Source organism: Lepus europaeus, chromosome 6 (assembly GCF_033115175.1).
Source record: "Lepus europaeus isolate LE1 chromosome 6, mLepTim1.pri, whole genome shotgun sequence".
Lineage (NCBI taxonomy): Eukaryota > Metazoa > Chordata > Mammalia > Lagomorpha > Leporidae > Lepus > Lepus europaeus.
This window is the reverse complement of record NC_084832.1, coordinates 107,695,869-107,713,226: the sequence shown is the minus strand read 5'-3', so window position 1 is coordinate 107,713,226 and position 17,358 is coordinate 107,695,869. Positions and strand designations below refer to the sequence as shown.

The 17,358-nt window shown below is 40.9% G+C and overlaps 1 protein-coding gene across 1 annotated transcript in view; it reads right to left on the bottom strand.

Moving 5' to 3' along the window:
• Positions 1-372: 372 nt before the first annotated feature.
• Positions 373-17,358, bottom strand: part of PDE6H (phosphodiesterase 6H) — a 182,806-nt gene continuing 165,820 nt past the window's right edge. Inside the window, exons 2-4 of the mRNA XM_062194881.1 lie at positions 3,767-3,943; positions 2,714-2,754; positions 373-690 (exon numbers count right to left, since the gene is read on the bottom strand). Of these exons, the coding sequence (XP_062050865.1) occupies positions 614-690; positions 2,714-2,754; positions 3,767-3,903 (255 nt within the window). The 5' untranslated portion in view covers positions 3,904-3,943 and the 3' untranslated portion in view covers positions 373-613. The remainder of the gene's footprint in view (positions 691-2,713; positions 2,755-3,766; positions 3,944-17,358) is intronic.

Below are 17,358 nucleotides of genomic sequence, written 5' to 3'. Positions count from 1 at the left end.
AGAACTGGATGGGACCTCTGGATAACCTAACTCAAAAAAATTTAGGGAATGTATGATGTGCAAATTCACAAAGCAAAATTCAGACATGAATCTTAATCATGTGTTCTTTTGCATGAGCTATGCTTATTTCCTGTGTGGCTATGATTTCCTTGTTTAATTGGTCTCAGAACAGACCATCAGATACTTGCATCTAGCGTTTAATACATTACTGTAAGATTCAAGGCAAGCATCTCCTTTTTCAACTAAGAAGGGGAGGGGAGGAGAGTCACATAAATATTATCTTGAAAGTCTACTACAAATCCTCATGAATGCTTAGCAAAACGTGTTGAAGGATTCACAAACACACACACACACAAACAGAGAAAACATTGATGATAGGAAACAATGGTAATATTTTAGATGTCCTAACAAAAGCAGCTTCTTATCGGCTATTCTGAGATCAGCTACATTGCACGCTGTGAAGAGAACTCTTAATAGTCAAAGATAAGAAATGACCATGTGAGCCCAAGAAACCACTTCCCAATACTGAACATCAAGACTGTGGCAGATCAATAGGATAAAAGTAGTTAAAGTTACAGCAGATGCTGTTGAGAGTAGCGGAACTTCTTGTGCCTCAGATAATCCCGAACTGAGCGAGCTCATGCAATTCCAGGTGGCTGAAAGCCTCCCAGGGACAAATCACCGTGATATCTACAAGAGATGGAAGAAGAACAAGTAAACCAACTACACCACAAGTCAAAGACACTCAGGCAGAGACACCTCATTCCTCTCTCCTGTTCCTTGGCCTCATGACTGGGAAGTTATTGAATCCGTTGCCTAATTATTGAACCCAGGCATATGTGGTCTTCATTCTACATCCTCTCTTTGGGAAGTTACCCATGGCTTTTGACTGGGGTACAACTCACTGACCAGAGTCTCCCGAAAATATAACCACTAAGCATTAGAACAGAAGTGGAATTCTAATCTGGCCCAGGACTGAAATGAGGACTAGGAGTGCTTTAAGTTCCCCTGGTCTGGGAATCTGTAATCTTACTCCCTTCCTATTCAAATGGGTTCTTTGTGTTTCTCCGACTTGCTGTTCAGTTTCTGTACACTTTGAAATACTCATATGTAATCAAACCCATCATTTGTTTTAGACAATAACATGTTATTCCCCAAGTTACAAAGAAGCTGACTGACACCCAGAGAGATTAAATCACCAGCAAAGCCATACAGTTGTAGAGACGGGACAAAAACCAGATCAAAGCCACCAGATCTTCCCTCATAATTTGTGTAAACCTCTTTACACTATTCCAAAGATGCTGGCAGAAGCAAGTCCAGAGACCAGAGCAAATTTGCTGGTCTAGATACGTCTGGGCCAACATGCAGAATCAGTTGATCTAAGAAAAGCACATGAGCTGAATAAAGAGCCTTGAAAATTGATCTGAGCTCCCAGCGGTGGCATACATTCACAAAGCAAATTCACCGAGATAGTCAGGTAAAGACATTTATGAGTGTGGTAGTTGACTTGAAAACTTATGTCTACACAAAAACCTGCACACAAATGCTTATGGCAACTTCATTCATTATTGCCAAAACTTGGAAGCAACCAAGCTCTACCTCACCAGAATAAACAAATTACACCCACACAATGGAATATTATTCAACAATAAAAATAAATGAACTATCAAGCCATATGAAAACATGGAGGAACCCTAAATGAATGTTGATAAGTGACAGAGGTCAGTCCAGGAAGCCACCTACTGTACTATTATAACTAGAAGACATTCTGGAAAAGGCAAAACTATACACAGTAAAAAAAAAAATCAGTGGTTGTCAGGGGGAGGAGGAACATATGATGAGTAGGCAGTGAAATTTTTCTGTAGCACAGTGTAATGGTGGATAAATTACATCATGCATTTTCAAAACCCTCAGTTGTACACACAAGGAATAAACCCTAGTGTAAACTCCGACTTTAGCTAATACAATAATAATTTATCAATATCAGATCTTTTAAAAATAACAAATGTTCTACACTAACAATGTAGGGTGTTAATAGTAGGAGAAACTGTGTACAGAGGGAGAGAGATGATAGAGAGATAACATAGAAATTTTCTGCATTTTCTGCTTAAGTTTTCTGTAAGTCTAAAGCTATTCTAAAAAATAAAATCAATTAATTTTTTTTAAAAAATAATACACAGTGATTGCACTCATTATCCAACAAATAAAAACATTCTGACCTATGAAAAAAGCTGTATTGAATGTATTCAGTGTAGGCTCCTGGTCTGGGCTTGAGGATATGTAGAAAGAGGAAATCAGTAAGCAGGTGGCTTGCCTGGCAGAGGGGAAATGCTCTCCGGGTCCCACTCTTATTTCCAATACCTTACTCTGTAGCCTCATGTTAATTCCTCTAAGTCTCAGATTTCTCTTCAGAAAAATAAAGTTGGGCTAGACAAACTATGAGAAACTTGCTACCATAAAAGCCTACAATTACAGGCTCTCCCAGGATGATCCGTTACACTTTGGGTCCTACCTTGATTTCTTTTAGGGTTTTTCTCTGGGCACACGTGTACTTACTTAGAATGTAAACTACATCCCCACATTTCTATGTCTTCAAAAATCTGCTGCCTTAGGTATTTCTTGTGGCTGTCAACTTTCCCATGAGGCTTAAAGTATACACATAAAGACTAAACTTCAAGTGCAAAGTTCTCATTTAAATCTGTGAGTGGCTCACCTGTTCCCAATCCCTCCATGCCTGGAATGTCATCTCCAAATCTATGAGAAAAAAACAAAAGAGAAATGAGCTGAGATCATAGGCAATGGATCCTGGAGTTACAGAGCGTTTCTTGGTTTAAAGAAAAAGAGGTTTTAGTGTTTGTATTTGAAAAACTTTTTTTATTTGTAATTAAGTGAAGCAAAGAAAAGTCACTTAGGTTTTACCATGGCCCACTGGAGAGATATTCCTCCCCTGTGGAAATCTAGCCTAAGTTCATTGAGAGCCAGAAACAACTAGCAGTGAAACAATTTGGTCAAGCTTCACCTTCCAAACTAGAAATTTCAAAGAGAAGGTGATTAGAAAGGAATGAAAATGATGAACTTGTCCATCTTATCCATTTATTCACTTGCTCAAAAGTATTAATTAAGCATCTATTGTGTGTCAGGATTGTGTGAGGCACAGAGAATTAAGGGGAAAATAAATTCTCTCTGAAAGCTACTAATTTCAGAGAACAGATGTAAACAAATAAGTGTAACATAAAAGAATACAAGTTATGATAGCAATAGCTGAATACTATTTAGTGCAAACTTGAGAGTAAGAGAATCAGCAGTGACTTCAAAAAATTAAAATGTGGGCTGTGTGCTGAAAATTGATTAGGGTTTTGCCAAGGGAGGAAGAGAAAAATGAAAAACTGAAGACATATGATTTGAAGTCATAAAAAAGCTGTGGGTCTGGAAATGGCTCGGGATCAGTATTCCAAATAAAGGGCAGGGCATTTTTACAAAAAGGAGTGATCAAAAACAAACAAACAAAAAACACCTGGAAAGGCCAACACAAAGGTTGTTGTTGCTACATTGAATTTGGCCTAGACCTAGGAGCTGAGAGGGAAAAAGACACCAAGGCTAAAGACGATTCAGCAAAGACTGAGTTCAACTGGAAAAAAATCAATGGGGTGGAAATGTTTGTAAAGTTGCTTAATATGGTTAAGTGGTGAGCTTTAATTTCTCAAGACCAAAGCAACCCTGTGGTAAACAAATAATAGTAAAGTTTTCTTTTCCATCTTGGTCTTACCCTTTCACACCTTTCTTAGGCGGTTTGCTCTTGAACTGACGAGTCTGCCTCTGCTTGAACTTGGGTGGGCCTTTGCGTGGGGTGGTGGGACCCTGGTTTGAAGTTGGAGGAGCCAAAGCTGTGTTGTTGTCACTCATTTTGAAGTTCTTGAGTGGCTGATGTTTCCCTGTCAGGCTCCTAAGACAGCGGGAAAAAGAAATGAGCCTTAAATCCCAGGAACCATTGATTATTAGACCTTCACATAAACTGGGGAAGAAAAGTACTTCGATAAAGCAGCTCAGAATTGTGTTGACACCAAAGGGGAAAAGTTACAATCTTTCAGAAGGATTTTTGAGAAAATATGATATGAATCAATGGGGACATTCAATGTTGTGGGGAGTAAACTGACAATCAATAAATTAAAAAAAAAAAAAAACTCCAAAATCTAGGTAAATAGTTCTTTCAATTAATCTGCCACTAGCATTCTACCCAAAATGATCAGTGCTATACTCCTCTGTGGCCACTAGTTCTGCCATTTGTAAAGGGATGGAAATGACTCATTGGTATCTACAGTCTTACAGCACCTTTGGGTTTCTTACAGCACCTATGGGTTCTTTAAGTTTTACATTTTCTTCTATCCAGCTACAAAATAATCTGATTCTAAATGGTTATTGATTTTTGACTGCCCCTAATAGTCCTTACTTAATTTAATCATCATGTGATTCAGAGACTTAGTTTTAATTTTTATTTATGTATTTGAGAGGCAGAGAGACAAATAAATAGAATGATCTCCCATTCTCTGGTTCACTACCCAAATATCCAGAATGGCTGAGGCCGGCCCAGCTGAAGCCAAGAATTCAATCCAGGTCTCCCTGGATGGCCAGGTCTCAAATACATGAGCTGTGACCATGGCCTTCTAGGGTCAATATTAACAAGAAGTTGGGATCAGGAGCCGGAGACACAAAAGTATCTGGGAAACAAACCCAAGGTACTCCATGATGTGATGCAGGTATTTTAATCTGCATTTTACCTCTATGTTCAATGTCTTCCCGATTCAGGGATTTTTTTTTTTTTTTTTCCAGTTCTGCAGGGTAACATAGTCATCTGCATAGGAGAAGCTCTGGTCCAGGGTTACCAACACCTAAGAATACATTTAGTGCATCCTAACACATTCCTGCACATGCAAATAGAGAAGTTAATGTAGGGCGATTAAGTAGTAAGTTTGTCCTGTAACTCCATTTCTCTGCCACCCATTTTTCGGAAATCATCCATTTTCTCTTATCCAAATCATGACTCTGTCTAGTATGGTGTCCCCTAAACTTATGACAACTTAAATGTGCACTGTGGGGGCCGGTGCTGTGGTGCACTAGGCACCGCCATCCCATATGGGTGCCAGTTCTAGTCCCGGTTGGGGCGCCAGTTCTAGTCCCGGTTGCTCCTCTTCCGGTCCAGCTCTCTGCTGTGGCCTGGGGAGGCAGTGGAGGATGGCCCAAGTTCTTGGGCCCTGCACCCACATGGGAGACTAGGAGGAGCACCTGGCTCCTGGCTTTGGATCAGCGCGGTGTGCCGGCCATAGTGGCCATTTGGGGAGTGAACCAATGGAAGGAAGACCTTTCTCTCTCTCTCTCTCTCTCTCTCTCTCTCTCTGTAACTCTACCTGTCAAAAAAATTTTTTTTTAAAATCTTTAAAAATAAATAAATAAATGTGCACTGTGATTCTTCAAATACAAATCAAAGAAAATTATTAACAAAGATAAACTTTAAAATAAATACAATAAGCATTAAGATGACATATTTTTCTTTTCTCCCTTTCTTTGATAGCAATTGACAAAACGTATCCTGGGAAGGAAGATTCTGATAAGGTCTGAAGAGCTTCCAAATAGCCTTAATCCTGGTCCATCGCTCTTGTTAATCTCATGCCTGGGAGCTCTGCTTGCGGAGGATTCTTTCACCCATCATAGAGTTATGCCAATATTCTTAGATTCAGTCCTCCCTGACAATAGCTGGCTTATGCTAACCAGAGCTCTGTTTTCGTGCCACACTGGCATCCCTTCAAACTTCTATTGTTGACTCTGTGACAAAAAAAAATCCTACATGGAGGATCTCTGTGAGACCTCAGAGGAAAGAAAGGGTCATCAAAGAAGGAGACACTCTGCTCTGAAGGGAGAAGAGAACATCTATTTGCTTATGGCCTCCACTCCCATCCCACCTCCCATTCCCTCTCCCATCTCATTCTTCATTATGGATCATTTTTAGTATGACTTTATATACAGAGAACCAACTCTATGCTAATCATAGACCAACAATTTGCCCCCACGCCCACACACAACATATAGAGTACAGTTTGGGGAAAGAATTTGCAGTCGATTCTCATATTATAATTCAACTGGGACAGAGGTGCTACCTGAGAAGCAAGTGCACAGTGACTACTGTTGTTCCTTTATCAATTAACTCTTTTTTTTTTTTATGATGTCAGTGATCATCCGAGGCTCATGCCACGGGCTGCCAACGCTATAGAAGTCTTTTGTGACCACAGACTCCGTCGGAATTTGGACACAATGGGGTGTATGGGGGAAAGAACCACTATATTCCTAAAGTAGTATCTATGTAAAAATGTATTCATTAAATAAAAATGAAAAAATGAAAAAAAAACAAACTTCTATTGCTTAACTTGAAGAATATAAATTTTCTTTAGTACCTTAAAAATCAAGTTCAAATTGTTATCATTGCCTCCAAGATATTTCTCCTTGTTTTCTTTCTCCAAATTACTTTTCTATTCTCTCCTGCAAGTCCTCAGTACTCAATGGAAATGCGTCAACTAATCTGTGAGGTGGTCGCAGGGACTGCACACCTGGCCAGGGTGCTAGTTCACCTGTTCCTGTGGTGAATCTTGTCTTCATCATCACCGGAATGTGCTCCATAGGGCTGTTTTTTTGGATTTGGGGTTATTTCTGTAGTCTCAGAAGCTGTAACAGTGCCCAATGCCGTAGGTGTGTCATATATTACTTTTGTTGAATGAGTGGATAAGTTGATGAAAACATTGCACAAATATCTTGAACTTGGGTCATGAGACCATGACCCTGTGACTTCTCCATCAGACCACAGAGAGGGCACCAGCTAGTCTTCACCTCACAAAGCCCTCAGTGCCTTCAGGAAATGCCCTGCCAGCTCCTCTGCTCACTGAATACAATTCTTGTGCTATGGACCTCACTAGCCCTGGTCAACAAGCAAGGTTTGTGCTTCTCCCACATGTGGTTGGGATCTTTAGAGGGCAGCCAAAAGCAGCATCATGCTCAGTGTCCCACCAGCAACAGATACATCCTAGCTCTGCTACAGTCAGAGAAGAAAACTGGAGAAATCCTCACAGATCAAGTTTTTCATACTTTGTAGTTCAATGTAGTAAGAAATCACAAACTTTTCTTTGGTCTTGTCTGTAGAGCCTACTAGGGCTAAGATTTCCAGATTTAGCAAAAAAAAAAAAAAATACAAGTCACCCAGTTAAATTTGAATTTCAGGTAAACAAAAAATTAATGATTTTCAGTAAAACTATATTCTGAATATTTCATGGTACATACTTATACTAAAAAATGTTACTTATCTGATATTCAAAATTTTTATCTGACAACCTGAACTAGGATCTTATTACACTGACTCTAGAGTTCAATAATGTTGGGGCCAAAGTGAATCTCATCAGTCAATTTACAATTTGCAGTTTAAAGAGGAAGCTCTTGGGAATAAAATAGACACAGTTTCAGATTCCTGCTCCATAAAATTAGCTATGTGACTTTAGATTTACTGCACACTCCTTCCTGGGTCTCATTTAATCTATAAAATCAATCAAATAATACCTTCCTTTTAGGGTTATAGGAAAGTTAAAGGAGATAACATAAGTAGAGAGAGGAAAAGTGCTTGAAAAAGAGTAGGCAATGCTATGTCTTCTGGGACTCAAGGCAGTCATAGATTAAATCTGTGGTGATGACACATTTTCACCCGGACTCTGTACCTTCCTTCTCCTGGACCAACAGGAGCCCCTAAAGAGCCCGTGTCATGAACCAGAGAGACAACTGTCATTAGCACTTGCCTGGTAATCCTCTGCTGCCCTCAAAGTCCCCAAATAGTCCAGTGCTCTGGCATAATGGATTAAGCCATTCCCTATGACGTGTGTGACGCCAGCATCCCATAAGGGCACTGCTTTGAGTCCTGGCTGGTCCACTTTCAATTCTGCTCCCTGCTAATGCGCCTGGGAAAGAAGCAGAAGACAGCCCAAGTCCTTGAACCTCTGCACCATGTGGGAGACCCAGATGAAGCACCTGGCTCCTGTCTTTGGCCTAGCTGAGCCCCAGCCATTGCAACCATATGGGGAGTGAACCACCAGATGGAAGTTTCTCTCTCTCTCTTCTCTAGAGAGAGAAAGAGAGAAGTATATATATGTATGTATGTATGTGTATATATATATATATATATATATATATATATATATATCTCCCCCATCTCTCCCTCTCTGTCAAATAAATAAAAAACTTACATTTATTAATTTATTTTTTAAAAGGCCCCAAATATTAATTTGTTTCTGAACTTAAAATTGTGTCTTAAGAAGCCTTCCTTGAGTTCCTTTGATATCCCCAATAGCAGTTAATAAAATAAAATAAAATTTCACTTGACTTAAGTGTTTCCCTGATTACACTTTTCTTTCTCCTGGCAAGTGTCTTCTGCATGTTTATGTGACCTTAAAGCTGTACCTTCAGGTTTAAATAGTGTTCATGTTTAATTCTATGTTTTGTACATTACATATAAGAAATCTCAAGAAAGAGTTGCATAACATTTGCCAGGTTAATCTTCAGATCCTCATGGCCCTCAGGACTTGCACCATGGGTAATACTTGTTATTTTATTTTGTGCATTTTTTAGAATGTGCAATGTTTTGTTTTGGTGCCACAAGCACAATCAGCCAATTCCTGTGGCTTTACTGTCATGGATTTACTCTTCAGCTCTCTCTGCAAAACCTATGGGAAGAGCAGAACAATTAACACCTTTCTGCCTTGGAAGCCAATCCTGTTTACCACAGAAATCACCAATGCTAAACTCACCCTGATTGTGCTTGCTTAGAAATTCCAGGGGCCGGTGTTGTGGCATAGCAGACAAAGCTACTGCCTGCAATGCCGGCATCCCATATGGGCACCGGTTCATATCTCAGCTGCTCTACTTCCAATCCAGCTCCCTTCTAATGGCCTGAGAGAGGCAATGGAGGATGGCCCAGGTGCTTGGGTCCCTGCTACCCATGTGGGAGATCTGGAAGAAACTCCTGGCTCTAGGCTTCCGCTTGGCCCAGCCCTGTCCATTGTATCCATCTGGTGAGTGAACCAGCAAATGGAAGGTCTCTCCCCCCCCCCCCCCCCAAATAAATAAATAAATCTTTAAAAAAAGACATTCCAAGGGGATCCTTGAGCTGAAAAACACTAAATCTAACAGCAGACTTGATTTTAGCTAGAAGAGGGAGCTTCACACTTTTTTCTTCCAGAAATGTCAATTAATTCATTCCTTTGTGAGGTAGACTGCTTTCCTGTCTTTAAAGCAATGTAAGTCCCTTCTTCTTTTGAAGATTACAAACTTTTCTGTAGAAAGAAGCATATGCAGTGAAACATTAAATACTTCAAGGCACAGTTTTACAGGGAACTGGAGTTAGTGTCACCTTAGACCCAAGGTACCAAAGTTCAGCTGTATAAAGCTACTGAGACTGATCCTCCATCAATCCCAGCTGAGATAAAATAACTTCATAAGATTCTTGAGACTGGCTGGCTGATGTTCCTGTTATCACCTTAGACTTCCAGTACCCGTCCTTGTCTTCTCAGCAAAGATATAGTCAGGTAGACAATTTCACTACTGATGGGCTAAGATCAGGGGTTGGAGGAGATAGGAAAGAGCACTGTGTACTCTACCATTGGGAATGGGCCCATAAACACCTCCCAGGGTCCTGCTGAGGCACATGGGATCAGTTAGGAGAGAGAATTAAGCAAGATTCAAACCAAAGCCATAAACAAAGTAAAAATCCAGCAAGTACCTTGCCTCAGAATGAAACAAACAGTTTGACCTCCACGGGAGAAAGCTAAGCCACCCACAGTGCCCTGCATGCATCCTCAGACTCATCAAACTCGCTCTCTGCTTGTTTTTCCCTTATCCGCACTCTCACACGGGCTTCTCAATTTCTGGGTGCCCGGGCTGAGTTTTCTAGCACATCCTGGGAGCAAAAAGAAATGTTTGCTCTGTGGTCATGTAGTTCCCATAGACCCCTCCTTTCCCAGAAAACTGTTTGCTATGAAGCCACAAAAGGGGAGGACCCGTTTGGGGTTTCTTCTAAATGAATTCAGTAATCAAGGTTTGCAGTGACCTTGTAATAATCAGGTTTCCCTCATTAACTTGTCCTTGGCATTACGAGGAGGTTTGGGTGTATTTCCTTCATGTTCTTGCCCATGTTCACCTCCAGCCCTAGCTCAGGCCTTCCAACCCATCAAGTTCTTTTCATCATTCTTTGTTTTAGAGCCAGTTTAACCCTTCAACACCCTTCCATTATACCCTGTTCAAACTCACCAGAAGCTGAGAAATATAGAGCTGAATGTTGTCCTATAAGCTGTCCAGTTGCCTTCCTCACAATACACAGAAGGATCTCTGCATCCTGATTTATCTCTCTGTAATACCCTCATGCTCCCTAATCTCACCGTCATAATCTCAGAACAACAATCCAGGTACAAAGAAGTTGGAAGAAGATGGGGTGAGACTGGGACAGGCCTACTTTTCTGATAATTGGATACCCTTGCAAAACAGACAAGGGCTCCCTCCTGTCAATAAATGGCACTGAGTTCATAATCCCATACAAAATGTTGACATCCAAAGGCAAAGTTTTAGTTTGTGATGATTATCTTTGCCCTTCTTCATTCCCATTTTTAGTTCTTGTTAGCCACCATTCCTTCCCTTTCCCTCACACACACATAACTATGCAGAGTCTAACACACACACACACAAACACACACACACAGAATAACATAATTCTTGCGGGACTCTAGAGAAGAGAAGTGGGAATGCTGGTCACGCATGAGCAGTGGTAACTGAGAAACATAGTATCTATTCCTAATCAATATTATGTATACTTTCTTAGAGAGATGGAACCTCAAAGGGTGATATAAAATTCTGTGATATTTGGCAGAGAAAGGGCCCAAGTGATAACTAGGAATCTAAAACCAATGACATTTATTTGAGAATTGATGGCTTCATCTTCCATACCCAAAGGTTTCAGGGTGCAGAATCCAGGCTAAAATCCAACTCACTGAGACATTTGGCTCAGTATTCCAATTGCATTGAGCCACTAGTATTAATTTGCATATCACTCTACATGACTTTAAATAGAACTTGGTCTATATGCCAGTATCATTAAGTTCTTTTGAGAAATTTATCATAGAGAAATTAAGTGATTTATTCCAGACTGTGTATACAAGTTAATAGTGGAACTAGGAACAAGGGCTATGGTTAGGGAGAGTGGCATATTTGACTGTGTTTCTACTAAAGCAGACATAGACTAAGACCCATGACTTCTGGTCACTTCCATGCCTTGCCAGTAAAATGCAGTGTGCCTTCCCCAGACCGTTACTCATTACAGAATAGCACTCTAACTATGGAGAAGGCAGGTCAATTTATCCTTATTAGGCAGAAAAAGATTCTTAACCTGCAGCCCCAAGCAGATTACACAAGCAGATAAACAGCTTAAGAGTTGTTTATATGCTTTCTCATGGCCTTTACCAAAATTAGAGCAGTTTTGAAGGCAGCAAATACCTTGCGAAAGTGTTTGGTTTCTGGATGGCTCCCTCCACACTCTCCTCTGTGACTCCGTTGCTCACATCTTGTAGATGTTTAGATACTCATCTGTCAAAACCTTCCTTTTTCTTGGTGAAGCACTGCAATTCCTAAAGAGCTCTAAGTTTACAGAATGTCCTAGAATGATGTTACTGAAGCTGCTAGCAGCATTTCCATCACCTGGTTACTTGCTGAAAATGCAGGACCTCAGGTTCTGCTCAAGACTTACTGAATAAAAATCTGCACTTTAACCAGGCCCAAGGTGAATTTTTTGCACTTTAATATTTAAGTACTCTTCTAGATCATAGGCAAGCTATGTTGTGAGAAGATTACCACTTCTCTGAGACTCAGTTTCATCATATGGAAAATGAATGTTTCAAGATTGTCAGGCATTTCAACTTTTTCTATCCCAATATACTTGAGTGGGACAATTCACATTCATAAGTACCAGGATTTTTAATCCAATTTTATCAACAGGGGAGGGTGTTGTTGGGTGTCACATATCTTCTCTCTCCAAGGACATTCAGAAGAATAAGTAATAACTGAAGAGCATGAGGAAAAGACAAGAATATAATTTAGAAAAGGCATTGTAGAGTGATTCTGATATGACTCTCAACTTAGAATTAGAAAAATTTTAAATTGACTTGCAGATTTAAAACTCTATGTTCTTGGCTGGCGCCATGGCTCAATAGCCTAATCCTCCGCCTTGTGGCGCCGGCACATCGGGTTCTAGTCCCTGTCGGGGCGCCGGATTCTGTCCCGGTTGCCCCTCTTCCAGGCCAGCTCTCTCTGCTGTGGCCCGGGAGTGCAGTGGAGGATGGCCCAAATGCTTGGGCCCTGCACCCCATGGGAGACCAGAAGAAGCACCTGGCTCCTGCCTTCGGATCAGCGTGGTGCGCCGGTCACAGCGCGCCGGCCGCGGTGGCCATTGGAGGGTGAACCAACAGCAAAAGGAAGACCTTTCTCTCCGTATCTTTCTCTCACTGTCCACTCTGCCTGTCAAAAAAAAAAAAAAAAAAAAAAAAGGCCGGCGCCGTGGCTCAACAGGCTAATCCTCCGCCTTGCGGCGCCGGCACACCGGGTTCTAGTCCCGGTCGGGGCACCGATCCTGTCCCGGTTGCCCCTCTTCCAGGCCAGCTCTCTGCTGTGGCCAGGGAGTGCAGTGGAGGATAGCCCAAGTGTTTGGGCTCTGCACCCCATGGGAGACCAGGATAAGCACCTGGCTCCTGCCATCGGAACAGCGCGGTGCGCCGGCCGCAGCGCGCTACCGCGGCGGCCATTGGAGGGTGAACCAACGGCAAAAAGGAAGACCTTTCTCTCTGTCTCTCTCTCTCACTGTCCACTCTGCCTGTCAAAAAAAAAAAAAAAAAAAGTCTATGTTCCTTCTGCTTCTGGACTAGGATGAAATAGACAAATTTCTTCCCATGCTTTAAGCTAAGTACAACCAAACATCCTACATATTATATATGAAACAAACATAACAATATTCTAAAATATTTGAGAAAAGCAGGCATACCAAATAGGGACCTTAGGACTCAATGAACAAGATGTCAATAAGTTTTTGGATTTTCATTTTTCTTTGCATACCCTGGATTGGATGAAGTAAAAAGCAACAAACAGAAACACTAAGAGTGAACAACAACAAGATCCTCCTCTTTAAAAATTTGATCTCTTTAGACAAACAAATGAGAAAAGTTCAACCTAGAAAGAAAGAAAAAAAAATTATACCAGAACCATATTACTCCAGTCAATCAAACTGGGAAAAAAATGTTGCCCAACCTATCAAAGACTGCCTAGGTAACTACCACTGTCATCTTGGCCCACCTATAATGAGGTGAATCCCTCCTCTCCCATCGCCTGCCATCAGGGAATTCCATATTTGGGATCTTGGAATTTCATCTCCAGTGACACTGAGGTCCACCTTCCCTCCCCTGCCAAGAGAGGTGTCAAAGAAGCCCAAGACAGCTGGCACTGTGGCTCACTAGGCTAATCCTCTGCTTGCAGTGCCAGCACCCCAGGTTCTAGTCCCCGTTGGGGCACCGGATTCTGTCCCAGTTGCTCCTCTTCCAGGCCAGCTCTCTGCTATGGCCCGGGAAGGCAGTGGAGGATGGCCCAAGTGCTTGGGCCCTGCACCCGCGTGGGAGACCAGGAGGAAGCACCTGGCTCCTGGCCTCGGATTGGCCGATCTGAAGGAATTTTGGGATGCCGGGAATAAAAGAACGATGAAAAGAGCAAATGTATGGAATATAAGAGGAGACAGGAAAGATGATGAATTCAATGACCCTTGGAAGACTCATTAAAATGATTACTAATAACATGTAGGAAAGGAGTTAAGGGATAGGTACTAAGTAATTAGAAAGTAATTAAAAAATTTATCTGATCTATAAGAGGCTTACATGAGTGCTAATCTCTAATCTTTCTTTTGTGCTTCTTAAAATACCAGTGAGTAGGTACTCAGACATTAGAATCACTTTCTTTCATATTGGGAATCCCCTAGGCTGATATTTCCACTCTGACTAATGCACAGGAGACTCCTGAGAAGAACACAATTAATGTGCAAGATAAAAATATGAGGGTTCCTCAAAATGTGTGTGGAAGAGTAGATTTACAAGATAAGGCTTATTGGTACAAAAATATTCTTCATAATACACAGTTTCTATAAACTTTAAGAACTCTTGAACAAATCTGATCCCCATAATATCTTACATCTTGTTTCTCTTGAAAAAAAAAATTGAAAATACAATATTATCCTTCCAGAAAAAAGAAATGGAAACACTCCACAACTCATTTCATGAGGCTTGTTTTACCCTAACACTGCCAGAGCAAGACGTAAAATAAGGAAGAATATAGATCAGCATCTCATGAATTTAGATGCAAAAATCCTTAAAATGTCAGTAAATCAGCACAGCAATGAATAAAAAGAATAATTTATCATGAAAAGGTGGGATTTATTCCAGTTTTGCAAGGCTTACTGGATATTCAAAAATCAACCTGTTTAATCCACCATATCAACAGGCTAAACAAGAAAAATCATGGAATTCTATTAACTGATGAAGAAAAAGCATTTGACAAAATCTAAAGCCCATCCTTGATTTAAAAAGAAATCTTAAGCAAACAGAAAAGCAGGAAAGGAAAACCTATAAAGAGCATTTATGAAAACTTACAGATCAATGAAACAAAGTGGAAAGCCTAGACATATACACCAATATGCAAAATTGATTTTCGGTAAAGGTGTATGCAAAAGCAACTCAATGAAGGAAGAATAGCCTGTTTAATAAATGGTGCTAGAATATGGATATTTTGTTTATGGATATCCACAGACCAAAATAATGATAATGAAGGAGGAATGAGTGTGGAAGGACGTGCAGGTAGCCATATAAGGGTAGAATAACTAAGCCTAGTGGGGATGGTAGAGTTCTGTGTCCTGATCATGGTGACTCTATAAGACACCGACATAGGCAAAGACTTTTTGGAAAAGACCCTGGAAAGCACAGGCAATCAAAGTCAAAATTGACAAAAGGGATTAAATCAGGCTGCGACGCTTCTGCACGGCAAAAGAAACACACAGCAATGTGAAGAGGCAACTGACAGAATGGGAGAAAATATTTGCAAACTATGCAACTGATAAAGGATTAATATCCAGAATCTATAATTTATCCACACCAGTTTACCAGTGTAAACTATGAAAAACACAAAACTGATCATGTCCTTCCTTTACTTTCAGTAGTTCTCATTGCTGATGGGAACAATAATGAGTTCCTTATCAATGTGATCTGAACCCTTCTTCAGGCACCTTGCTCATTTTTATGCAATGTGTACTTTACATTCCAGCAAACTTGAAATTCTCGCATACAATAACCTGTGAATATCACACAATTTTAGGATGTCATGCTGTTGCTCTTGCTTTTCTTCCACCTCTAATGCCTTCTCTTTTACTCCCAGGATTTCCCACTCCAGCTATCCAACAACTCACTATCTTTTTAGACAGAGCATTGTAGTTACTTCCTCAAAGAAGCCTTCCTTGATATGCTTACTAGTACTCACACAATTTCATGCACATTTTCTCTTCCTGTGTTTGTAAAAAGTTTTATGTTTGTCTATTTCTATCTTCCCCCTTATAGCATATGAACTTGAGGTCTAGGGCAGTGTCTTGTTTAACTCTGCACTTGTACATAGATCTTAGCATATAACCAGGAATTTTTAAGTGTGTGTTGAATTTAATACTAAGCCTTTATGCCAAGGCTACGAAATACAGAAAATATACTCCAATGTACCATATATACTAGAATATGAAGAAAAGAAGGAAAAGAAAAGTTGGTCTCAGTGGCTGTTGTATATTCACACTCATCTGTAGGGAGAAACTTTCACAAGAGTAATATATGGAGCAGGGGCTATCTGATTTAGACACATATATGTCTTTTTAAAGATTTACTTATTTGTTTGTTTATTTGAATTGCAGAGTTAGAAAGAGAAAAAGAGAGGGAATCTTCAATCATCAGGTTTACCCCACATATGGCTGCAATGGCTGGGGCTGGTCCAGGCTGAAGCTAGGAGCCTGGAAAAACATCTGGGTCTCCCACATGGGTGGCCGGGGTCCAACCACTTTTTGCTACCTAGAATTTATTTTGCTGCCTTCCCTGGTGCAATACCAGGGAGCTGGATCACAAGCAAGAGCAACTGTGGCTTTAACTAGTGCTCTAATATGGGATGCTAGTGTTGCAGCCAGGCTATGGCCGAACCTGCTGTGCAACAACAAGGGCCTCTAGATACACATTTTTCTACTGAAGACTTTTACTCATGTTCTTGCATAATTCAGTCAAGTATTCCTCTAGAAACCATAAGGAATACAAGGTATGAAGAAACAACCTTTTCTCAAGTATTTTGTATTTGGATGAAGAAATTAGTATAATATTCAGAAAATAATCACTTGACAATACAAAGCAGTGTTTCCCAAAGTACTAAATTATATTGAATAAACAATGCACACTCTAGGAGTTCAGACAATAATCACACATTTGTCCTTGATCAGTGGTGGAAAACTTCAAAGAAGGAGAATGTAATATTAGAGATATATGAGTGTATTTCAAATGGCTTAATATGGGCCAGCATTGTGTGCAGAAGGTTAAGCTGCCAACTGTACCACTATCTTCCTATATGGGCACCAGTTCAAGTCCCTGCTGCTCTACTTCTGATCCAGTTTCCAGCTAATATACCTGGTAAAGCAGTAGTAGATGAGCCAAGTCCTTGGGACCCTGCACCCACATGGGAGACTTGGATGGAGTTCCAGGTTCCTGGATTTGGCCTGGCCCAGCCCCAGCCTTTGTGGTCATTTGCAGAGCGAACCAAGAAATTGAAGATCTCTCTCTGTCTCGGTCATTTGCTCTCTCTCTGAAACTCTACCTTTCAACTACATAAATAAACCTTAAAAAAAAAGTTCATGGGGCCAGCACTGTGGCGTAGTGGGTAAAGCCACCGCCTGGAGTGCCAGCGTCCCATTTGGGCACTGGTTCGGGTCCCAGCTGCCCCACTTCAGATACAGCTCTCTGTGATGGCCTGGGAAAGCAGTGGAGGATGGCCCAACCTTGGGCCCCTGTACTCGTGTGGGAGACCTGGAAAAATCTGGCTTTGGATCGGTGCAGATCCGGCCATTGCAGCCAACTGGGGAGTGAACCAGCAGATGGAAGACCTCTATCTCTCTGTCTGCCTTATCTTTTCTCTCTGTGTAACTTTGACTTTCAAATAAATAAACAAATCTTTTAAAAAAAAAAAGGC